The sequence below is a fragment of the Cavia porcellus genome, unplaced genomic scaffold (genome assembly GCF_034190915.1).
Source record: "Cavia porcellus strain 051 isolate PalLab524CR breed Dunkin Hartley unplaced genomic scaffold, mCavPor4.1 scaffold_6, whole genome shotgun sequence".
In the NCBI taxonomy this organism is placed as follows: Eukaryota; Metazoa; Chordata; class Mammalia; order Rodentia; family Caviidae; genus Cavia; species Cavia porcellus.
Window position 1 is genome coordinate 97,095,025 of NW_026947489.1, and position 24,445 is coordinate 97,119,469.

The 24,445-nt window shown below is 50.7% G+C and overlaps 1 protein-coding gene across 10 annotated transcripts in view; it reads left to right on the forward strand.

The window, feature by feature from the left end:
* The window catches only part of Abcc8 (ATP binding cassette subfamily C member 8), a 69,785-nt gene that overhangs the window by 43,216 nt on the left and 2,124 nt on the right, over positions 1-24,445 (forward strand). For 4 of the 10 annotated variants that reach the window (XM_063251783.1, XM_063251788.1, XM_063251791.1 and 1 more), the window contains 19 exons: positions 5,092-5,127; positions 6,335-6,373; positions 7,058-7,156; positions 8,141-8,225; positions 8,847-8,927; positions 10,915-11,052; positions 12,634-12,759; positions 13,541-13,637; positions 13,822-14,063; positions 14,162-14,328; positions 15,274-15,343; positions 15,799-15,956; positions 18,275-18,367; positions 21,728-21,830; positions 22,202-22,315; positions 22,615-22,735; positions 22,861-22,991; positions 23,958-24,036; positions 24,222-24,330. In XM_063251783.1, the coding sequence (XP_063107853.1) occupies positions 5,092-5,127; positions 6,335-6,373; positions 7,058-7,156; positions 8,141-8,225; positions 8,847-8,927; positions 10,915-11,052; positions 12,634-12,759; positions 13,541-13,637; positions 13,822-14,063; positions 14,162-14,328; positions 15,274-15,343; positions 15,799-15,956; positions 18,275-18,367; positions 21,728-21,830; positions 22,202-22,315; positions 22,615-22,735; positions 22,861-22,991; positions 23,958-24,036; positions 24,222-24,330 (2,088 nt within the window). Of the gene's footprint in view, positions 1-5,091; positions 5,128-6,334; positions 6,374-7,057; positions 7,157-7,324; positions 7,375-8,140; positions 8,226-8,846; positions 8,928-10,914; positions 11,053-12,633; positions 12,760-13,540; positions 13,638-13,821; positions 14,064-14,161; positions 14,331-15,273; positions 15,344-15,798; positions 15,957-18,274; positions 18,368-21,727; positions 21,831-22,201; positions 22,316-22,614; positions 22,736-22,860; positions 22,992-23,957; positions 24,037-24,221; positions 24,331-24,445 lie in introns of those variants that run through there. The other 6 variants (XM_063251784.1, XM_063251785.1, XM_063251787.1 and 3 more) reach the window with 6 other exon arrangements.

Sequence of the window (24,445 nt, forward strand, 5' to 3'; positions counted from 1 at the left end):
GCTCCTGACTGTGTCCAAGGTAGGAGAAGAGGCTGTGGAGCAGAGATCTCGTTTCTCCAGACTCTGCTCTACTCTCCACACAGTCTGGCTCCCCCTGCACACAGTGAGAGGCACAGATAGCTTGCAGCAACCCTAGGGAGCTGTGGGAACTTGTTCCTGAGTTCTTGCTCCAGTGACTACATTGATACATGACCTTATTCAACAGTTATTGAAGACCTACTGTGTGCCAGACCCAGTGCACAGCAATGGGAATCCATACATGCTTTTAAAAGAGGTGAGGGAGATCAGTGTGACACTAAAGCATAGGACGAGAACGATCCCTGCTGTGAAGGCAGGAAGGCTCCCTTGGATGTGGTGTGCAAGCCTTAGAGGGGTAAGTGTGGGCTCATCTGGTAGAAAAAGAAGGCCTGGAAGAGAGAAGTATGGCAGGCACTGCTAACTGTGTGGGCAGAGGGTCGTGGATATTAAAGAACACTGCTTAGAGTCCTGGGACTGTGGAAGGCACTGGTGAGAGATGGAACTGAAGACATGGACTTGGATTAGATCAGATATACCAGGCCTAGAGTGCAAGCCCAAAGGCTGTAGAAGAGTCCCTGGTGCTGATAAAGATGATAGTATGGGGCTGGGGATTTAGCTCAGCGGCATAGGCACCTGCCTGGCAAGTGCGAGGTCATGAGTTCGATGCCTGGTACCAAAAAAAAAAAAAAAAAAAAAAAAAAAAAGATGATAGTAGGTGGGAGAGATTAACTGCAGGAAGGGAGACCAGTTAGGAACTCATTAGAGTGGTGGTAAGTGTCTAAGCAGTTGGCTTTTTCTGCTGTTTGTCCTGCAAAATCCTGGGCACGCACATCTCTGTCTAGATTTCTTATCCTGACCAGTGATTTATATTTTGGCCCTACATGTTGGGTATCCATCCATTCCTGGCAGGGGTTTCTGCCCTCAGACACTGAACCTCAGGTCTGTGGAGAGACCGTGCTCTTACTGTGAGCCAAGAGCAAAAGAATTTTTGGCCTGGCAGCCCCTCTTGAGAGTCTGCATGCCAGCAGCCAGAGGCAAAGATAACGCCAGACCACTCTGATGTTTGGTCCATACCAAGGATAAGCCCTGGTGACCAGGCAGCAAGAGTCCAGATGGCACAAGGCAGGAAGTTGGGAGACTAAGGGCTCGGCTTGGTGAATGCTCTGGGGAAATGGGACTTGGTTTGTTGGTGCATCTGTTCACTAAGGAGCTAAATATGGCACTGGAGTTCACGTTTGGTCCCTGTGCTTTGGAAAATTCCATATACGTTCTGTACCAAGTGTGCCTCTTTACCCATGGGGTTGATGTGAGGATTAACCTAGCGTGTAGCAGATGCCCTTTAAGTATTATTATAAACCATATTATTCAACCCTGGGCCAAGTACAGAATTCCCTTAATGCTCTTTCACTGTGCTGCACACATCCCAGGAGAGACTGTAGAGAGCTCCCTGGAGACAGGACTGTATCTGATTTATCTTTCAGTGCTCATAGTGCCTTCACTAAATTAATTTACTCCATGAAGGAACCAGGAATCACTTTGGCCTTCAGGAGGTTGCCATCATGAGTACATGTTAGCATGTCCCTCCCACAGCCTCTGCCCAAGCTGCTTCCTAACCCCAAGTTCAGATTCCTCCATCAACATTTGAAACAAGCAAATACTCCTGGAGCTGTAATTATTTGCTTCTGTGTCCACTGCAAGCAAATAGCCTTCTTCTTGAGGTTCCGTATTGTACCTCAGGTGCCCTGTGTAGGATTTTGTGACCTGCTGTGTGGGGTCCAAAGGGAAAGATATGGCCCCCACCATCAGGGAATTCATGAGTCCAGGATGGACGGGGCCACACAGACAGCGCCTCAGGGAGGGCACAGAAACACCTGCTGAGGTTCTGTGGCTAAGTTGAGAGCTAGCAGGCCACCCTCAACCGAGTGGCTGGCAAGCACTCCCTTTCTTGAGTGTCGCTGGCCCCTTCCTGGCTGTCTGCTCAGTGAATTGTCAACCTGGAAATTTGCAAACACCCTCTATAATCTTTAAGTGAAAAATAATTTCAATAAAAATTGATATGAGTATATATACTCAGGTGGAATTCTTCCCCAGGAAATAACACGGCCATTAATATTCACAGTAGAATGGCTTTAAATACCTTCAAGGAGCTGGAGGGAAACAGGGTGTCACAGCAGCTTGGGGAGAGGGGGTCCCAGACCCCAAGAAGGAACTGCAGTCCAGTCTCCCTGAGGCTCCCTGCTGTCCCCTCCCACCCCCACTGAAGCTTCTACATGTGACATTCATTTGGGCTGCTTGGGGCCACTCCGAGGGCCTGGGCCACTCCTGGCCCTGGGCCTGCCTCAATCTCTTCTTGTCTGCAGTTGGCATAGATGCCTTCTGCCAAGATGCCAAGAAGCCCCACTGCCCAGGAAATAGGAAGCCCTGGGCTGATCTGCAGAACACTTCCAGAACCTTTTGGAAGTTGGGGTTCGGTGCTGCTGGGTTCCCAAGGACGCAGGTGTGATGAGGCATGTGGAAGTGAGGAAGGAGCCAGGTGGTCTCTGGTTATAGTGCTTCCCCTGCCATTCCCCAGCTGTGTGACCACAAGCGGGTTCCTCAGTTCCCTCATCTGGAAAACGATGGGAAAAAATCTCTTCGTCTTCTGTATTGGAGATTTGAAACACAGTGACATGGCCTTGGGACCCATGAAGAGAGTGTGGGGCCACGGCAAGCAGGATGATTGGACTTTGCAGACCATGGGAGTCCTGGGCTATTTTTCCCACCTCGCTGTCCACTTTTCTTTTGATTAATTGCTGAGACCTTAAATGAGTACTGAGAATGTTCAGTCTCCCCACTGCCATGCTTTAGGGACCAAACTCTGGGCTGAAAGAAGTTCAACTCCACCTCTTTCCTTCGAATTTCTAATGCATCCCCATGTCCTCATGGTGAGGTTTGTACTTTGACCCCATTTGATAGAGAAGAAAATGGAGCCTCCTGTCAGTAAGAGGCTTGCCTCAGATTTCACGGCCAGTGAGCAGAGAAGCTTCTGAATCCAATCTCTCCAGCCCTTGTCACAGTATGCTACCTCCCTGTCCTTCACCCAGCAGCCCCCTCTGCTCCCCTCCAAGGATCTGACTTGACTCTAACCTCTGTGAGCCTTTCTTTATTTTCTCAGATTTTCTCCTCTTCCAAATGACTTTTAGAATTTTTTTCTCTGATTCTGAAAGGACACACATTAAACTGGAAAAAGATACACAAGTGTAGAGAAGAAACAACCATTTCATATCCTGTCACCCAGAACCTTCCTTTCTCCATATATTGCGTATGTATTTGTGGGCATTGTCCCTAAGAAGTTCTATGATGCCTTGTTGTCCCTGCCTTTCCATTACCCCTGTGACCTTCTGACTTCCCATACCTGTCTGATTCACTCAGGAGTCCCTGAGAGCAGGCTCTGTTTCCCAACTTAGCATGGTAGACTCATGCCCGGATTCTTGGGGTGTGCATGGGAACCCTCGGCAGAGAATGGGGTGCCTCCCCTAACCTCAAAGATGACTGCATCCCTTAACAAGCTGCACTTATTACAGATCTGCCACGTGCTGAGCACTGTGGGGGCTGAAAAAGATGCTTTTCCTGCTTTAAAGTCCCCGTAGGGGTGAAAGGCTTCCTTCCACAGGAGCGGATTGGAAAGGAGAGTAGTGCATTAGGAGAACTAATTGAGCAGCCCTGACAGTGATGTATGCCATATGCCAAGTTAGGACCAGAAGTACAGGTGAGCCCAGTCCTCACCTCAGGCATAGAAATAACCATCCTTGCCGCTCTGGATCAGTCAGGGAAGAGGACTCTAGAGATGAGCTTATCTGGTGGGGACCACAGAGCTGGAATTTGTCAGCTTTGGTTTGTTATCTCTCATGTTAGTAACTTGTCTATCAATCGTGAGGTGGTGAGGTGAGTTACAGCGGTTTGGTGGTTGGAGAGGTCAGGTTGGGTTGAGAGAATGATGAGAGACCACAAAGATCTGAGAATAAAACAAGGGGATTGGTAATTAGGGTCACTATTCATCCTGCCCTGAGCCGGAGGGGAGTCCCTGTGTTTGTCCATCCTGGCTTTCCTAACAAGAAGATGTTTATCAGAGCTATGGCTTTGGAAAATCACAGTGAGATTATGCAGCACAACATGGAAAGTATGCAGATTTTAAAATCAGATCTGTTTTTTGTCTTGCACTTGCTGTGTAACTTTGGGCATGTGTTACCCTCTCTAAGCCTCACTCCCATTATCTGCAAAGTGGGAACAATAAAAATAAATTGCTTTCATGTGGTTATTTTGTATATTAAAGGAGATAATATTATTAAAATGTTTATCATGGAACTTTTGAAAGTTAACTATATTTTAGTGGGTTTTAATACTAAAGTAAGATCCAGATGAAAATACAGCTGCTTGTTTTTCCTCACATGCCCATGTCAGAAGTATATGTTTCCATGGCCCAAGGCTGCTTAAAGAAAGTTGAAAGGTCTTGGACTGGGGCAGGGGAAAGAGCACTGGGAATTTAGCACCAAAATTCAGGTTACCTTACCCATTGTTTTTCAAAACCATTCTATAGTATAATCCACAGGATGAAATAATTTATATCACAGTATACTATGTCCACTCACTGATATACAAGAAAAATTCACAAAAGAGACACAAATCTTAACCCCATGCAGCATAAGCTGATCTTTTCTTTTTAAAGCAATTGCAGCCTACTTATTTCTGATCCAGTTATTGGGACCCCATTTACAGTGTGAGAAAGAAACACTGTGTAAGAGGATTGTGAGCTTTAGTTTTCCCAATTGTAAAAATCGCAGTGCCCATCCAGCCTCTCTGTGCTCCTAACTATCAGCCGGAGCCCTGACTGAGCCCTTGCTGTCTGCCAGGTGCCCATTCACACATGAGGGCACGTGGGGATTGGGAATAGCCTCCTCCTGAAGAAGCCATGTGGGGACCCAGGCAGGTCGTGGGAGAGTGGCGGGGCCTGGAATTGCTTCTCTGCAAAGATCCAATGTGATGGAAAGAGAGTGTTTGTGATAACTGGTGCTGATCTTTCCATTTGTGCCCCAGCAGCCTTCCTGATGGCGAGACGGGAGAGGACCCCAGGTACCATCTTGGGACTGGGTTGGACATGGGGCTGGGTAAAGGTGAGGTTCCCTATGGTTGTAAAATGCTAAATATAGAATTAAGTCTGTGCTACCTAAGTGCTTTTAGAGAGGTGAGGCTAAGTCATACATTCTAAATGAGCACCCCAATTTTTTTATTTGAGGAGTGTACTAGATGCTACAGTGCTTTATGACCACCGAAAGGCCACAGTGCATAAACAGCCATCAGTATCTCTGTGGTATTAAAAATTCATGCGAGTAGAGTCAACAAGTAGATTAGTGGTTGCCAGGGACTGGAGAGGGAGTGGGGTGGGTGGGGACAGTGACTATTAACGCGAACAGGGCTCCTTTTAGGAGTAAAAAGTATGTTCTGAAACCAGATAGTGGGAATAGCCATGAAACCTTGTGAATACACTAAAAACCACCAAATTGCTTTTAAAATGTGACAGGAGGTGGATGTTTAGAAAAATATGTCTAACAAGGTGCTGCCTTCCAGGCTTTCCTCTGGCCTCTCTCCCACCTCCTTCCCAGTGTGACAGTGCGCCCAGACCTGCAAGCCATGATGACCGTGTTTCTAGAGCCAGAAATCAGATAGGGCATGTGACAAGTACAAGTATATATGACGAGATCAAAATGACAGAATTCTTATGGCACTGGAGCAATTGGGAGCAGTCCAGAGCACATGGGCACTGTTGCTGCTGTGTCCTTCCTGGCAGATTCTCCAGATCCCATGTTTGTCTCCTCACAGGGCCACATGCTAACTCCCCAGCTGGAGGTGTCCACCCCCGAGGTGAAGGCACTGGCTCTGGCCAGCGCACCCCTGCCCTGGCTGTGCTAGCAGCCCTGTTTTAACCTGAGACTTCAGCTGTGCATGAGTCCAGAGACAGAGACAGGGCCTGGGCGGTCACAGAGTGGGCTTCTTATTCTTCTGACTTGAAAATCCCCCCACCCAGAGCTTGTATCATGGTACCCTCCCCCCATTCTCCCTCTTAAATGAATTGTGCCCCCAAGATTTCCTTACACCCCTGTGTAGTAAGGCTTTGGAGGCTCCCACAATTTCCTCAGCCGCAACTCATTCATGGCTGCAGGCTTCGTCCCAGGGATAATAAAGGTACACTGCTCCTGGGAGGGTTGAGGGAGCTTGAAATCTTTTTGGAGGACATAGCCCACTTGGACAGAATCTGAGATGTGTCTTTCTTCCCCTGCAGCAGCCCAGAACGGGAGACAGCCACCGACTCCGACATCAGGTACCAGGTCGGGGACAACTGCCCCCCCAGGACAGACTCCCCCAGAGGGCTCTCAGGCCTGTGGAGCCATGTCTCCCTGGAGGGCAGCTCCAGGTCCCATCCCCAGCTTGGGGACCCTCTGTGCTCCCCACCTCCATCCCAGGTTCCTGAGCTGCCACCACTTCTGTGCATCGTGCCGCTCCTTCCACACCAGATTACAGAAAGACCTTGAAAACCGCATTACACTAAATGTGATTTCCTCTACTCTGCTTTGAAGAAAAAGTGTTCTTCTGTTTGCAGTCCAGTGGTTCAGGGCCACAGAAGGAGGAAGGAAAGTGACCACTTTGTTTGCATTGAGTGACCACTTGTTTTAATTACACTTTGTGCTCCTTCTTGAGCACAGAGTGTAATTAAATTCATTTAAGCAGAGCAGAATAGAGACCCAAGGTGGAGAGTAGAGTGCAGGGCCCTGGGCAGGGTAGGTGCAGGGCAGAGAAGGCCAACGTCCATCCCCCAATGGCTACAGTCTGGACCACTCACCCCTGCCTCAGGCCCTGGAGGCACAAGAGGTCACACAATGCATATTTCTGCCAGCTGCCCCTGCCATCTCAGCTCTGCCCCCACACCCTGGCCCCAGTCTAAGCCATCGGCTGGACAACTGCTCTGAGCTATCTGCCCACCCCAGCTCCCTCTTGCTTTTTCCAGGAAGCGAGGCCCAGTGGCCTATGCATCACAGAAACCATGGCTGCTGAATGCCAGTGTGGAGGAAAATATCACCTTTGAGAGTCCTTTCAATAAGCAGCGGTAAAAGCCTCCAGGAGGGAGGGACCCGGGACAGAAAGAATGGGCCCCTGGCTGCCTTGCAGGCCCCAGCCCCCAGCTGCCCTGCACCTCATCAGTCATCCATACCCAGCTGCCCTGCATGCCAGGCTGCTTAGCTGGAGTCCAGCCAACCCCATATGTTACATCTAGAAAGGATCCAGACAAGCCTGGCCATGGAGCAGTCCAGCCCCTGCCTGCAGGTGACAGGAGGGCACCTACCCCGCACTGCCTGCCTCTCCACTCTTGGGATTCCCCACCCTCAGCTTCGGGCTTAGTACACTATTTTCTCTCCCATGACAGTACTGACACCCAGCATCCCTTGGGCCTTCCCCAGGTGTCAGGGTCTTTGTGCATGTAATGTCCCTAAAATACAATCTCAGCAGGCAAGTACTATCCTTATCCCCATTGTACAGGTAAGGAAACCAAGGCTCTGAAAAGTGAGGTAGGACAGTCAAGCAGTAAGTGACGGAAATCAATCTGGAATCCAAAGCTGACTAAGTACACGATTTTCATCAGGATACTCTGATGCTTTCATGAGCCCTGGCTGGCACCTGCCCAGGCTACGGGCTGGCCAGGAAGGATGAAAAGAACAAGCAAGACAAATATTTGATCATCATTACTGCCCAAACCAACCAGCCGTGATTTTCCCAAGCGGTGCCCTGAGCATGAGCCCTGCTGCAGCTTTTCCCACTGCACAAGGATCGGGGGCCTCCTCTTGTCACTTACTCTGCATATTTGTACCCCTCTAATTTTGTCCTTCAAATATTTAACTTGCCCCAAAGCCGCACAAGGTGCTAACCTCAGCTTTTTGCAAGCTCACATGGTGTTTGCCCATACCCCAGGGAGGGCCCATTAAAGCCATCGTTCTCCCTGGGCAGCTGTGCCCAGGGACTAATGACCCTTGGCAAGTGCTGAGGTGCTGCTCTGGCCAGGCTGGTCAGCTGTCTCCCCATCCCTCCTCTCCAGGTACAAGATGGTCATCGAAGCCTGCTCCCTGCAGCCAGACATCGACATCCTGCCCCATGGAGACCAGACCCAGATTGGAGAACGGGTTGGTTGTGGCCTCCACACCCATCACCCTCACCTTCCCTGAGAGCCTTCTTGGGGGTGAGGGGAGTGAGCAACTGAGGAATGGGAGCAAGTAAAGCTAGAGAGTTTCACACAACCTTCCTTGATACTGTTTAACTGGCTTTCAGCCCTATTTGATGGGCAAGGTTGGCTCAGTGTCTCCTAGCCTGGGGATACCTTGAGATCATCCTTCATGCCCATGTATACACTAGTGCCCATGAGGCACTGGGCTAAGGCCAGGGCTGCACTGATCTTGTTCATTCTCTGAATAAAGCCTCCTCCCGTAGACTTAGATGAATAGGATTCTCCCATGACATTCCCCCTTGGGCACAATTTAAACCTTTACTTCCTCTGTCCTGGTTTCTGCTGGTCAGAGGGTCCCTAGCACCCCCCTGATGAATCTGAAAAAACTTGAGGTCCACGCTCTCCATTTCCAGATGAATTCAGTAAAGGTCAACATGTACCTTTATTTGGCAAGGTGAGGAAGCGTCTGAGAAGTGGGTAAAGCCAGGTCTGTGTCCCGAAGAGCTCACATTCTAGTGGGGCCTGGAACCTTCTCTCCTGAATGACTGATGGCTTGGCTGTTCATCCTGTTTGCTGACAGGGCATCAACCTGTCTGGTGGTCAGCGCCAGAGAATCAGCGTGGCCCGCGCCCTCTACCAGCACACGAACGTCGTCTTCTTGGTGAGTGTCCTAGCCAGCACTTCACCCAGCCCCTCATTTCTGGCTGTTTCCCCCTTATTTAGTACACACACACTCACACACACACACATATAACCATCTAACCTTTCAACCTTTCTCTCCAGAAGCCAACTATCCTACCAGAGATATTGCCTGCTTGCCTACTGATAGGGAAATTGAGGCAGGCAACGATAGGGCCGATGGTGCACTGCAGACTCCACACTGAGCTCTGCAGTAGCTGTGAGGGAGACAAGTTGTAGTGCAGGAGTAGTGGCCAGCCTGCTGTCCACATACAAATACAAGATTGGACGCTGCCACTTCCCCTCTTAGGCCCAGATCAGACATTGCTAATTGATACCTGCATCACTTCCCACGGAACGCCACTTGGCCTCTGTGGAATGCTTAGCATAGCACCCCAAATGCTAGCAGTCCAACATGAGATGTAACGCATTAGCAGTTCTTCATGCCATGCTGTGTGTCAGGTATGGGATGATACTGGAGAATCCTAAGATTCAGTCCTTGGCCTTAAAAGTTTATATGAGGAAACAGTCCATCCACACCCAGGAGGCACAGCCAGTTCAGAACCACACTGTAGTGCAGACCGTGAGGGATGTGATCCAGGAGGCAGCTCGGAAGGCTTCAGTAACCAGGGATGGCTTCCTGGGGGAGGGCCTTGAAGAGAAAGTTAAACAGAAAGGGGTGCAGATTGGTCAGGAAGCTGGAACAGGATGCTCAGGTCTCTAATCCCAGTTTTTTTGTTTGCTTGTTTTGTTTTTTTGGTACTGGGAATCGAACTTAGGACCTTGTGCTTGTCAGGCAGATACTGTGCCGCTGGGCTATATCCATGGCCCTCTAACCCCAGTTTTATTCTCTTACTCTTCCACAACACACAGAGCCCTCATCAGTAAAGACATCTCAAACATAAAGATTCCTAGTCTTTGTTAGCACCGGGCACATGCTCACCAACCTTTCTAAGTTCTTGTTCATTCATGGTCCCCTCCAAGATGAGATAAAAGTTAAGTGGCCACTTTATGTTATTGGGATTTTATTATGCTCTGTCTCAGGCCCTGGGGGCCTCATGGTCAGGAGTGCACAAAACAAACCAGACCTAGTTGCACAGGCATCTCTGGAACAGAGAGGGAGGAGAGGAAGGAGAGCATCAGGATGGGACAGGAAACACGGGCAGGAGTTCACTAGGTAGACAGAAGACAGAACAGCATTCCAGGCAGGCTGAGCAGGTCTGGCAGAGCCCTCAGTGTCAGGCTCTTAGGAAGCCTGGAAAGGAAGGAGCTGGGACAGAAGAGAAGTGAAGCCGAAAGACCAGGCAGGTTAAAAAGGTGCATGTATCAGTCACTTTCCCATCAGTGACAAAATACCCAACACCTGAAACTTAAGGAAGAAGTTTAGTTTGGCTCATGATCTCAGGGTGCAATTGATTGTCTCTGAGGCAGAAATGGCGTGGTGGAAGGACCTTGTAGAGGAAAGCTGCTGAAACAGCCCAGCCAGGAGGCAAAGAAGCAACAGCAACAACAGCGAAAAGAATTCGCCCTTCCAGATCACACCCGCAAGGACCCACAGCACATTCATTCCTGAACTCATCAATGAATTAATCCGCCATTGAGTATTGCGCACCCCCACGACCCAATCACCTTCCACCCAATCACCTTATGTGTCCAAAGGCCCACCTTTGGACACATAAAACATTTGGGGGTAGTTCAGATCTAAATGATAGTAACTTGAAATACCATGTTAGGAAATTCAAAGCTTATAGATGCTGGGGCACCACTAAATGCTCAGGAGACAAGAAGTGAAGTAATCAGATCTGTCTAAGAGTGGCACTTGATAGCAGACTCATTTTAAGATGAAGCAGTTGAGGCCCAGAGAGATTAGATCAGTTATCCAGGGTCACACGGCTAACTACCAATCCCTAGGTCAGCACTGATAAAACTTAGGTGGGTTTTATGCTCACTGTTACCTTTCCTCTGCCCAGGATGATCCTTTCTCAGCTCTGGATGTCCACCTGAGTGACCACTTGATGCAGGCCGGGATCCTTGAACTGCTCCGGGATGACAAGAGGACAGTGGTCCTGGTGACCCACAAGCTACAGTACTTGCCCCATGCAGACTGGGTGAGGGGTCATGCTGTACAGGGCCGGCGTGAGAATCAGTCAGGTGTCTCAGTAGAAATTGTCAAAGGCCACAAAGCATAAGCAGCCAGCTCTGGATGGTGTTGTACAGCTGGGCAGCTCAGGAGAGCCAGTACAGGCCAGGTTTGGTATGACCCAGACCTGCGGACACTCTCCACTATGGCTGGGCCCTGTGATTCACCCAAGACTGGCACCAGGAAGTCTCCAGAGATGCAAGTTCAGGGCCTACCTTTGGATTCTTGCCCGGCTTGATGATGTGTCCTCCTGGCCTTGGGGAGTATCCCTTGAGTGGGAGAGCTGTCTCTTTCTCTTCGGGCCTTTCAGGAATAGGTACATTCAAGTTAGGATAAAGGGAAAGAAGAGAAACAACAGCAGCAGTAGTAGAAACTGTAGTACCATCGATAGAATGCGATGTTTGAAACCTCACATTAAGTTGGTCAATAGGTACACAATAGTTACTTTTCAACTAATTGAAAAGCCCTTCATTTTTAAGGTAATGTGACTTTTAAAACCTGGGCCTTGCCTACTTTTACATAAAATTTCCTCTAAACAGCAGCCAAAATTGGAGGCTCTCTGTGAGACTGATGTCTGTGCCAAGTGGCCTGCTAATCACCCTGAAAATAATTCTTCCTTGCTTTATGTGCTGAGACCTTCCTCCACTCAAAAAACAAAACAAAACAGTCCAGAATTTTAAAAAGTGATATTACCAGGTGCAGAGGGCTTGTTTCAGAGTTTCTATGCTGACCCTGGCAAGGTAGCTCAGGACAGTCCTAAATCTAAGGGAGGAGGCACAGAGGTGCCTGGTTCCTGGAGGTGGCATGAACAGGGTGGGAGGGGTATTGTCTAAGTCACTAGCTTGTGGCAGAGAAACGCTATCAGACATCCCGCAAAGGACAAATGGTTTATTTGGGCTCATGGTTTGTAAAGGTTTCAGTCCATAGTCCCTGGCTCCCACACAGGGAGGTATGAGAGAGGGGCATGGTGGAAGAAAAGTTGCTCAAGGCCTGGCAGCCAGGATGCAGAGAGAGCCCAGAGAGGAGCTGTGGAGGGAGATAAACCCTTGCATGCCACACCCCCAGTGACCTCCCTCTTCCCACCACGACTCACCTCCTATCAGGAAGTCAACTGTGAGCTCCTAATTCTGTCACCTTCCAAAAGCCCCACTTTTGAGTATATGAGGTTTGGAGGGAGGGACAGAATCCATAATAAAAAGTCTACATGGTGGCATCATTGAGTGTTTAAATAAAAAGACTGACTGATTTCAAAAAGCAGGGCCACACACACTGGGACCAACATGTGTTTTGCTAAGCACTGATGGAACCTACCAGACCATCAGAAGGTACTCAGATAGCATGCAGGTAGCCTGATAAGTACTTGAAAGGTCTACTGATGTAGTCCAGCCTACGCAGAGTGCACCCAGGGATAGTCACATTGGTAAGGTAGGCATCACTGCCCACATTGTAGTGGATGAAGGAGGCCTTTGGTGGCAGAGGAAGGGCTATATCCATCTCTTTGTCAGACTCAAGCCAGCCCCCCTAACCATATTTATTTCCACTTTTACAGATCATCGCTATGAAGGATGGCACCATCCAGCGGGAGGGTACGCTCAAGGACTTCCAGAGGTCGGAGTGCCAGCTCTTTGAGCACTGGAAGACCCTCATGAACCGGCAGGACCAAGAGCTGGAGAAGGTGGGCATCTCCTGGGGACCAGATTGGGTGGAATGGGCTTGCTAAAACCTGAGCTCACGGAGGCCTCCTGTCCTCATGGCCCCAGAGAGCCCCTCAATGGACAAATGTGGGAATGAACTTGCTCCTAACAGATGAGAGCCAGTACCTGAGCCACGTACTCAGTGTAGAATTTAGTAGTCACCTGCTCCTTGTCCTGAGATAGCCAGATGCTATTTAGTTGCAAAGTTTCCAAAAATCAAATTTCCAAAAACCCGTTTAAGCAAAGAGCGAAGTGGGGAGTTAAAGGATTTATCGGCTTGCAAAACCAAAAATTCAAGTGTGCCATAGCTTGAAGTCAAGTTCAGTGGATCAGATGGTCACACAGTGTCAGAAGGAACCTGCTTTTTGCTGTGTCCTGGCCCTGCTCCCCTCACATGGGCTTCATTCTTGTGGCAGCAGTGTGGGCCACCCACTGTCTCAGGCTTCCATCCTGCAGCTCAGTAGAAGTCCCAAGGCTGACCGTCCTCGGTCCAATTTAGTGATGTGCTTGGGAAGGCAGGATGTGAGTGTTGGCCAGTCTGGGGTCACAGGTCCACCAGAATCCCTGAACCATAAGCACTGAGAATAGGGGAGGGGCAGCCCCCAACTGGAACACTGGGCACTGTTAGCCAGTGGAGGGGAGGACAGTAAATTCTGGCAAGACAAACACATGTCCGTCCACTCCCTCCCCAAGCGGGGCATCCAACCCTCTTTCCCACATGCACACTCTAGGATATTGGCCAAGCTTACATCTGCCTTTTAGGAGACAGTCGAGAGAAAAACCACAGAGCCCCCCCAGGGCCTGCCTCGTGCCATGTCCTCAAGAGATGGCCTTCTGCAGGACGAGGAGGAGGAGGAAGGTACAGACATGGGATTAGCTATGGGGAGACAGGTTTGGGGTTCTGGCTGTGATGGGACAAATCCCTTTCCTTCTGTGCCTCAGTTTCCCCACCTGTAAAAAGGGCTAAAATATCCACTCTAGTTCACCCATCCTGAGAGGGGTGTGAAAAGTGAAGTCACAGGGTGGGTTCTTGTGACCTGCAGAGGAGGTGGCTGAGACTGAGGAAGATGACAACCTGTCCTCCGTGCTGCACCAGCGAGCCAAGATCCCGTGGCGTGCCTGTGCCAAGTACCTGTCCTCTGCTGGCATCCTGCTCCTGTCGCTGCTCGTCTTCTCCCAGCTGCTTAAACACATGGTCTTGGTGGCCATCGACTACTGGCTGGCCAAGTGGACCGATAACGCCCTGACCCTGAGCCCCGCAGCCAGGAATTGCTCCCTCAGCCAGGTGTGGCTGACAGCCCCATGGTGGGGGCTGGGGTGAGGAGAGGGGCAAAGGCTGAGGCCACCTACATTCCTCAGACTCTTTCTTCCCTGCCCACCCAGGAGTGCTCCCTGGATCAGACTGTCTATGCCATGGTGTTCACCGTGCTCTGCAGCCTGGGCATCGTGCTGTGCCTCGTCACCTCTGTCACTGTGGAGTGGACAGGACTGAAGGTGGCCAAGAGGCTGCACCGCAGCCTGCTGAACCGCATCATCCTGGCCCCTATGAGGTACCATGTCCCCATCACGCTAGGGCAAACAACTGTGCTCTGGACCTCAGTTCCGCCATCTATAAAATGGGCACAGATGACTCTGTCATAGACTCATGGGGTGACTCAGAGGCAGCAGAGCTTGAGCTGTACCTCTTACAGTTAGGTTATCCAGCTGTCCCATCAGCCCTCCAAGTGAATGTCACTGAGTGCTGGGTCAAGGTCAGTCCCCTTCCCTAGGCACTGTCATCATCTGTCTCCAGTTCCACTGCCTCCCATCCTGCCCTACCTCCCTCAGCCAGGCTGATCTGACACTGGCAGCACAGGCCACTGCTCCAGACCCCGTGACAAAATGGATAAGGACTTGAAGATGCCTAGTTTGGAAGAGGTTTACTATCGTCACTGCCTGATTGGCCAACTCAGTTTGCAGTCACAGCTGGCCTACAGGATACCTGGCCCCTTGTGGATGTCTCTTAGCTACGCTTTGTACTTTGCAGTCTCATGCGGTCTCTGTGGCCCCCAGATACAGCCTCCAAGTTGACTTGACCCTCTCTTTCCTCCAGATCTGTAGTAATGAAATTCTCTGTTTGGAATTGGGCCCAACTCAAAGTCACAACCGGATCACTGACAGCCGGAGTGGCCTCTCAGGGTTAGCAGCTGACAGGCTATCTCCAGGGCCCTGCTGCTTGGCAGGTTGTGTGTCCCTCTGGAGAGGACTCTGTGTCCCAGGAGGACAGCTACTGATTTAGCCAGGGTGAGGAGGGACTGAGAAGGGTGGCCATGATCACTGATGGGCCTTCAAGAGGCTAAGCAAAGGCTAGCACCAGCACACGAGCGAGATGGATGTCTGCAGACCACAAAGGCGACTGCTCCTAGGAACCAGGCCCATGGATGGCTCTGGAGACACTTAAACAAAGAAAGTAAATCACTCACAAGTGAGTAACTGCTCTTCTGGTTGCCTCTTAGGTTTTTTGAGACCACACCCCTTGGGAGCATCCTGAACAGATTTTCATCTGACTGTAACACTATTGACCAGGTACAGGGGACGGGGCCACATTTCCCCTGGATCCAGAGAGAGCCCAGGCCCTGGAGCTTTTCTTGTTTGATATTGGGCTCCCAAATTGCCTGATCAGTGTCCTAGGGGAGGAGCCCAGAGTCCCTGACCTGCTTACAATGTGCCCAGGGGATGGGACCCCCAGATCCTTCTGTTTTCTATCCAAGATGTTCTAGAAACATCCTAGCATATTTTGAATCAAAGTGACTGATTAGCTAGACAATATTCATTTAGATTCAAGCTGTCTTTTTTATTTACCATCATACTAGATGGTGAGAAAATAAATACCTTATTCCAGCCTCTGGGAGCTAACGTTGCAGGTGGGCCGATAAGATATGTGCCTGTGGTAAAGCCAGGGAGCAAAATGTTGTGACAGGTGACACTGGAACATGGCCTCATAGGAAAAGGCACCTGGCTGTCCCCCTCTCCTCCCACAGCACATCCCATCCACGCTGGAGTGCCTGAGCCGCTCCACCCTGCTCTGTGTGTCAGCCCTGGCCGTCATCTCCTATGTCACACCTGTGTTCCTTGTGGCCCTCTTGCCCCTGGCCATCGTGTGCTACTTCATCCAGAAGTACTTCCGAGTGGCATCCAGGTGACAGCAGATTTTCCAGCCTCAGGGGTGGAGATGGGAGTCTTGCAGTGGGGAAATTTTGTAGATTTTCTGGAGTCATTGTCATAAGAGTATTGTCATGTTCCCCCAGAAAGGAAAAAAGAAGGAAGCAGAAATGAAGGAACTGTCCTTAGCCACTACCCTAACCTAAACACCTGTCCCATGGCACATGGGTACACACTACAGGTCATATCTGAGTTGTTTCCTTGGGAGATGTGTTCAGGGAAAACATTGCCAGGTCAGGATATATGGGCATGTTTGTGCTTTTCATTCATTTTTCCAAAATGCTTCCCATAGAGGTTGTATAATTCAAGCAGTCAGTCTGATTGCTGACGTGAAACCAGACAGCACCTGATAGGAGCAGTGTGGTGCTCAGGGTCCAAAGCCCTTGCCTTGATGGAGCCTCTCCGAGCCATTCCGGTTGATCATGTTTGCCCTCGTGAGCCTGGGAGCCATGCATACCTCTCTCTCTCTCTCCTCTCTCTTTCTTTCTTTAACTAGGGATTGAACTCAGAACCTTTTCACTGCAAAACATGCCCAGCCCTTTTTTGACACTCTTGAGTCTTGCTAAATTGCCCAGGCTGGGCTCAAACTTGTTACCTTACTGCCTCAACTTCACACCTCTTTCTTACTCAGAATTTCTAAGTATTCTCTAGGAAGTTTTCTCTGGGAGTGACTCTGTTAAACTCATTGACTCAACAAATTATAGGAATTATATAAGAATTATATTTGTTTTGTTTTGTTTTTGCACTAGGGATCAAACTTAGAATCTCACACTTGCCAGGCAGGTGCTTGTGCCTCTGAACTAAATCCCTGGGTACAGGGAAAGTTTTAAAGACCTGCTAGGTCAGGTTCTCATGCTGCCAATTACAACCATCAGTGTATTGTGAAATCAACATAGGTGACAACCAATGTTTTTTTTTTTTTTTTCATTTTTATCGGTACCAGGGATCAAACTCACGACTGCCTGCTTGCAAGGCAAGCACTTATGCCGCTGAGCTAAATCCCCAGCCCCCGACAACCAATGTTTTAAAGCAGTAAAATAGCAGACTGTGTTCATAGAGTAACAGCAAGCTTTGCTTAACAAAACCTCTGTTTTGGTCAGTAAGGGTGGTGTACTGATTTGCAGTATAAAACACATTTCCCCCAACAGAAGGTAGTCAAAAAAATTAAGTACCTTCCCTAGGTGCAAATAATTGATTAGAGACTAGCATCAAAAAACTGAGCAGCTTCTCTCATATTTGGAATCTAGCAAAAAAAGATAAGAGACTAGAAGGGAGTTTACTACAGAAGAGGAAGGGGATTGGAGAGGAGGTGGATATGATTAGATTATATGCATATATGAAAATACTACCATGAGACCCATTATTCTGTATAACTAATGTGCATTAGCAAGAAAAAAACCACTATAAACAAGAAAAAATAGAAGCTAGAAAAATAAATACCCTAGGTGATCCCATTAAAAGTACTAATTAGCAATAATATAATAATTAAATTTAGAATGCATTTTTACCACAGCGATCTGTCCAAAAGGATCAGTGTTTATATAAATGGCTTTTTGTTTGATGCCCCAGAATCCCCCAGCACCTATGAGGAACATAGTGCATCAGTATGAACAAAAGCACAGTGGCTTTTCAGGCACTTTGTAGTACAAGCTGTTCTACAAAGTTCATTTCTCCTGCCAGAGAAGAAACATTCTCCCGTCCCTCTGGTCCCCTCTCTTGCCCTAGAGACAGGGAGACTAGGAAAGCTACTTTCTGTATTCCAGCCCAGCCTGCCTAGAAAGGATGGCTGTCAAGGTGCAGTCAGGGGAGCTGAAGGCCATTCTGTTGCCATGGATACCTCTGCCCCGCCCCCAGGGGCTCTTAGGTGATCAGTTTGTGATGGGCTGAATGAAGCCTATTGTGGCTTGGGAAAAGAGGGCTGAGAACATTGTGTCTGGCTTTTCCATTGCTTTGGCCAGTTGTCCGGCTGCAGGGGGTCCACCTGGAAAAGGGAACCAGCGCTGCCTGCCTGCCTAACCTCAGTGCCAGATTGCACAGCAAGAGCATGGACTGCCATTCCCCAGATGGCAGGAACTGTGCCCAGCAGGCTGTTTAAGCATTTCACATAAACAACCTCTTTCAGTGCTCACAGCAGTGTAATGGGAGCCACCATTGTCCTCTCTCTCTGCACGTGAGAAAATGAGGTCAGAGAGGTGACACTCACTTGTCCACACAAAGCGACATGGGGCTAGGATTCACACCCAGGCTCAACCTGGAGCAGCGACTCTAACTATTCTGCTCTGTTCCCTGGCACAGGGACCTGCAGCAGCTGGATGACACCACCCAACTGCCCCTGCTCTCCCACTTTGCTGAAACAGTGGAGGGCCTCACTACCATCCGGGCCTTCAGGTATGAGCACACATACCCCCCCAAGGTAGGAGTGGAGGACTCAGGACAGGGTCACCAGCAATGAGAGTCCATTCAAAGGCTCTCATTTTGCACGGCCTAGCACACACTTCTCTGAGCTCCTCCTTGGGCCCCAAGGCCCAGAACTGACCACCCACAGTGACAGGCCAGGTATCTCCAGCTTTGTGACCCTAGAAGAAAATTATAGTCCTGAAGACAAGCCCAGGGCCTTGGTAAACCAAACGGAAGAAAATGAGCAGGGTGGGGACAGTCTTGAGTGTCAATGCTAGAAAGGCTCTTAGATCTTAGGCGCAGCCCTGGGGCCTCAGTTGTTGAAAACCTCTCACCAAGTACTGTCCCTGTCAGTGTTTAACCTGCACTACCACTGCCACCATCGATGCCTTGAGATGACTGACTCCACTGCACAAATAAGGCAATAACTTCTATGTGTGAGGTTCTGCAAAGCCCAGATTTGACTGTTTTTCATTCAACAAGCACAGACTGAGTATGTGTTCAAGTCTCGTACCAGCCACTAAAACAATGAGTCAGATGCGCCCTGGCCTAGAGGCATTTACAGCCCTGACTTTGAGCAGCCAGACAAATCCTTGTGACAAGTGCCCTGCCAGAAAGGGGACAGGGACTTTAGAAGAATTGAAAAAAGGCAGGCAAGGAAAGACAAGGCACAGGAGCTAGGACTAAAAGGATGGTTAGAGTTCAGGCTGAGGAATTTCCAGAAAACTGCCCTGCCCTGCCCTAGGACAATGGTGTGCTGGACAGGTGCATCTGGTGCTCCAAATCAGCTGGAGGCATCTTTCCTCCTGCCGGCCAGGCCAGAGACCCCTGGCCCAGATATTTGGGTTCTGGTCTCTAAGCCTCACCCAGGGAGTGATAATAGGTTATATTTAGAATGGCACAGCTGTGTGGGCTATGATAATAATCATGTGACATCAAGCCCTGTGTCCAGGAGTGACCTCCGGGCTCAAGGACCATCCAGGGATGCAAGAACACTTTCATTTCCTCCCTGACCTGGAAGTCTGAGGGCTGACTGCCTGGGCACAGTGTGACCAGTGGGGGGACCCCTCCTAGAGAGGTTGTCTGTAAAGCAGATCGAGGCTATGCTCTCTTTCATGCTGAAGACTCATAGCCTGATACCTGAATGTCCCCAATTCCCTCAACTTCCAGGTCCCTGGCACCCCTGGCCCTAGCTTCTGTCCTAAGTTTCAGCAATATTCCTTAGACTTGATGTCCAGAGGCCTTCGGGCTAGGACTGCAGCAGAGAGACTGTGGCTCTTCTAAAGTGGGCCAGACCTCTTGGGAGTGATCCCAGCACCCTGTCACAAGCCTCAGACCAAGCAAGCCTGTGGTCAGCCAGAGGGACTGCTGCTACAAAGCCACCCACACCCTGTACTGACACACTGAGCGATTCCTGAGTCCATATGAAAGCTATTTAATCAGCCCCATATGTCTGATTATTGGCTTTCACCCAGCCATCTACCCTTTTGGGAGTTAACTAGAATGTATTGGGTGGAGCACTCGCCACACACCAAGTGCTAAGTGTGGTATGTGCATGATGGCATTTAATCCTTGAAAACCCCTGACTTAGGTGTGAGAATCCATGTTCTACAGATACAGAATCGAGAACCAGAGAGGCCGGGAAACAGTCTGGTCACACAGACTGTGACCCCAGCTTGCCTGATCTTTTGGGCTTTCCCAAAAGGCCCAGTTTTTCACAAAAGAGTTTTTGGAGTGCCCAGCACTGCTAAGCCCAGAGGTTGTTTCTGTTCATGTGGGAGCTGTTGCTATCCCCATTTTACTGATGAGGAAACTGAGTCACAGTTGTAACACACGATGTTTGGACTCCAACCCAGGTCTTCAGGGCTCCAAAACCGGGCTCCTTCTCAGTCCTCACTGTCACAATCGTGGCAGGAGCTCCCATCTCCTACTGGCTCACTCTCCTGTCATTCACACAGGGCCTTCTGGCCCCTACATGTGGAGCCTCAGCCTCCTCCTACGCTTGTGCACAGCAGGACCCTGTGGACCACACTTATCCCCTTCCAATGCGTAGCTTCACTCTGGCCATGGACACATCACCTGCCCACACTCACACATATGTGACTGCACGCTCTCATCACCTCAGGAACTCACATCACTGTCCCCAGACTCCTGCCCTCTGCCCCAAAATAATCCAAGCCAAACAGCCTCAGGAGTAAGAAGCAAGTGGCTGTCATGGCGTTCTTGGGTCCTTCTGAGTCTTTACCAGACCAATCTTCCTTCCTTCTTTCCTTATCAAACAAGTGTCCTGTGCCTCCACTGGGCCCAGCCCACACCAGCAAGGTCAGCAGTCAGTTCCCCACACAGTAACCAGGGGGAGAGAGACAGAGGCGTGAGGGTGGCAGAGAAATCTCCAGAGTCCCTCACACAGACAGATGCCTTCTATCTGAGAAGGCCCTGGAGAGTCCCCTCATATGGTTAGCATGTATTTAATTACGGTGCCAGAGGCTGGCAGCAAAACAGACCTGATCTCCACCCTCATGGATTTTCCAGTCTGGGGAGGAAGATAGATCGGAAACAGCTTGAAAAATGACTATACAAGCAGACTTGCAGAGGTAGAAGGGAGCCACCTTAGGTAAAGGAATGGCCAGAAACAGTCTCTGAGAGATACCAGTTAGGGTAAGGAAGGAAAATTTAGAAGGAACAAAGAAACGAAGAAAGCATTCCAGGTGGTGGAAAGGGCATTGAGCAAAGGCCCTGGAGAACAAGAACTTGGTGGTGTTATAAAGCTTTGAACAGCTGGTGTGGCTTCAGCACTGCGGGTAAGGGAATTTGTGGCAGGAATGAGGTTAGAAGGTGCCAGCTCCCACAGGCCTCTGACAGGGAGGTGGTTCTTTATCCTAAAAGCAACAGGAGGCCATTGATATGCCCAGCAGGGAGAGTTTGTGATTTGGAAAGATGGTGCTGGGCAGAGAGGGGCTGCGGGATGTATCAGTATAGGAATTGGGGAGTCAACCCACAGCCTGGTGCTCTTGAAGAAGGGGAGAGGTGCGCCGGGGCAGGACTGTCTGGAAGGAAGCTCAGTAGGACCTGACGTGGGGCTGGCTGCGAATCCAGCTGATTCCTGGGTCTACGGCCTCAGAAACGGGGGATGGGTGTCCCCCATAGTACTGGAGTAGACATGGAGAAAAGAACAGGTCTTGGGGTAAAAATGAGAGTCTGAAAGAGGGAGGACTGCAGGTGAGCATAAGTAGGAACGAGGATGTCCCAGCAAGGGGTTCCTGGACATACAGGGGTGGAGGTGGCACGTCTGGGGCCGGGAGAATCCCGGGAGCTGCGCGACCAGCACTGCCTCTCACTGCCTCCTTCCAGGTACGAGGCCCGGTTCCAGCAGAAGCTCCTCGAATACACTGACTCCAATAACATCGCCTCCCTCTTCCTCACGGCGGCCAACAGATGGCTGGAAGTCCGAATGGCAAGTGTCAGCTGCCCTTCCCATTCCCCGGACACAGGGTTCCCATAGGCATGTGCGTCTGGAGCAAGGGTCTGACCAGGAGACAGGAAGAGAGGACAGGATGCAGGACCGTGCGGTCATGGAGCCTCCCTGTTCTCCCCAATGTCCTTACTGCTTCTTACCTGTGCCGCTTCCCTGAGTCACTGCCTGGGGCTGTGTGTGTGATGCTGTGTTCTTGCCAGGAGCAAAACCAGCTGTGTGCAGCTTGTCTAGGCCGTGAATGGTGTGAGCTCCTATGTCTGATGGCTTGAAGTGCAGGGCCGGGGTGGGACTGGCCAAGCAGGCCAACCCCAAGGTCACAGGCCAGCGGCTGCCCCTCCTTCCCTGCACAGGAGTACATCGGTGCCTGTGTGGTGCTCATTGCGGCCGCCACCTCCATCTCCAACTCCCTGCACAGAGAGCTCTCAGCCGGCCTGGTGGGCCTGGGCCTCACCTACGCCCTCATGGTGAGTGGCAGCCGCAGAGGACAGATCAGGGGACCTCAGGGTCTGTCCCCACCCGAGGCATGAGACGTCCCCATCCAGGCCTTAGCAAGAAGGCTGACAGGCAGGACCCCAGCCCAGGCCCAGATGTTTGGCCACATCACTCTGACCTTCCCCTGGCTTCCAGGGAAAGCCACTCTGATGGGGGTGACAGAAGATATCTGGGAGTCCCTGGGGTCCTCTTCAGCCCTAAAGAGAGCCGCGCTGCTGGCCAAGGACAGAACTAAGTGCTCGCTGAGCATCTGACCATTCACTCCCTTCAGGTCTCCAACTACCTCAACTGGATGGTGCGGAACTTGGCAGACATGGAGATCCAGCTGGGCGCCGTGAAGCGCATCCATGGGCTCCTGAAGACCGAGGCGGAGAGCTACGAGGGGCTGCTGGGTGAGGGGCCTGCGGGAGACCTGGGCTGGGCTGGGCTGGGGGCCAGAGAGGGAGCCTGGGGATGGGAGGCCTCTTGGACATGAGCTGTGGCCCAGCCCGGTGGCTGACCCCAGCATGGCTTCCAGCCCCATCAATGATCCCCAAGAACTGGCCAGACCGAGGGAAGATCCAGATCCAGAATCTGAGCGTGCGCTATGACAGCTCCCTGAAGCCAGTGCTCAAGCACGTGAATGCCCTCATCTCGCCGGGACAGAAGGTCACAGGAGGGCCCGGGCCTGGGGAGGGCGCCTAACAGCATTGCTCGTGGCCTCGGTGCATTTGAACCCCCATGCTCCTGGGATGCTTCAGAGCAGGGGCTGCTCTTGTCCTCAGCAGGGGGGTCCTGTCAGCCTCTGAGCCCCTCTTGCCGTCTCCCCCTGACCCTCTCCTTTGGTCACTGTCTCGTTCTCTTCCTAGTGCTATCTGGCTTACTGTCTCCAACCTTTGCATGCCTCCATCTGTGTCCACTCATCTGTCCCCACGCCAGTGGCCCAGTGTATCACTATCCCTGACTCTCTGTGCATCTTTTATTGTGAATTCTGTTGGGACTCAAAGGCTAGGAAGCAGCAGGATCCGAGATGGTTCCCAGTTAAGGGGGGAGCGCAGGTGCATCCCTGCACACCTCAGTCAGCACCCGTGTCCTCTTGCCACACACATGCACAGGGGGACACAGCAGGGTCCCCACCTATCCTGCAGCCATGTACCAGGTACCCCCAGACTCACACCAAGGCCCAGGCAATTGATGTCTATGCTCTGGACTTTTTAAAAATTCTTTTTTTTAAGTTAGTATGTTTGTATTCATCATGGGAAGTTGGTATATGTACATGATACATCTTAATTCTTTTTTTATTCCCGTCCCCTCCATCTTTTCCCCTTTTACAAAAATTCATTTTCCTCTATATTATCTATCTTTTATTTTGCTCTTTGGTTTATTTATACTTTGGGTTTCTCACATAAGAAAAGCCATGTGATACTGAAGCTTGTGCATCTGATTTTGTTCGTTGCTCTTGGCCCCCACAAGTCCCCTCTGGACCCAGAACAGGACACAAACCCAGCCCACAGCCCAGCCTGGCCACAATGCAGCTGGGTGAGAGAAGCTGTGACTCACATGCACTCCTAGAGCCGGCAGTGGAGGCCACTCCCAGTGGCCTCCCAGAAGCAGCATGCCACTTCTCCATTCCAGATTGGGATCTGTGGCCGCACGGGCAGTGGGAAGTCCTCCTTCTCACTAGCCTTCTTCCGCATGGTGGACATGTTCGAGGGTGAGTTGAATACTGGACACCCCATACGATGGGCCCGCCACCCTGACCTGTGGTCAGATGTCACAGGAGTCCCACGGTCACCACTGCCTTCCTCTGTACCTCACTGGATCCTGTGTCCCAGCTGCACACACCCCAGCACCCTCTCCCTCAGCCCTGGGGCCTCCTGTGACTTCATCTCCACATAGGCCGCATCATCATCGATGGCATTGACATTGCCAAACTGCCACTGCACACCCTGCGCTCGCGCCTGTCCATCATCCTGCAGGACCCGGTCCTCTTCAGCGGCACCATTCGGTGAGCCCGTCCACTCCCAGACCTGCTGCAGCCCTAGAGTGCCCAGCTCCAAAGAGGAAGAGGAAGGGAGATGAGTCTTCAGAAAAGCATCATCTTCAGCCCCGCTTCCCGTTAG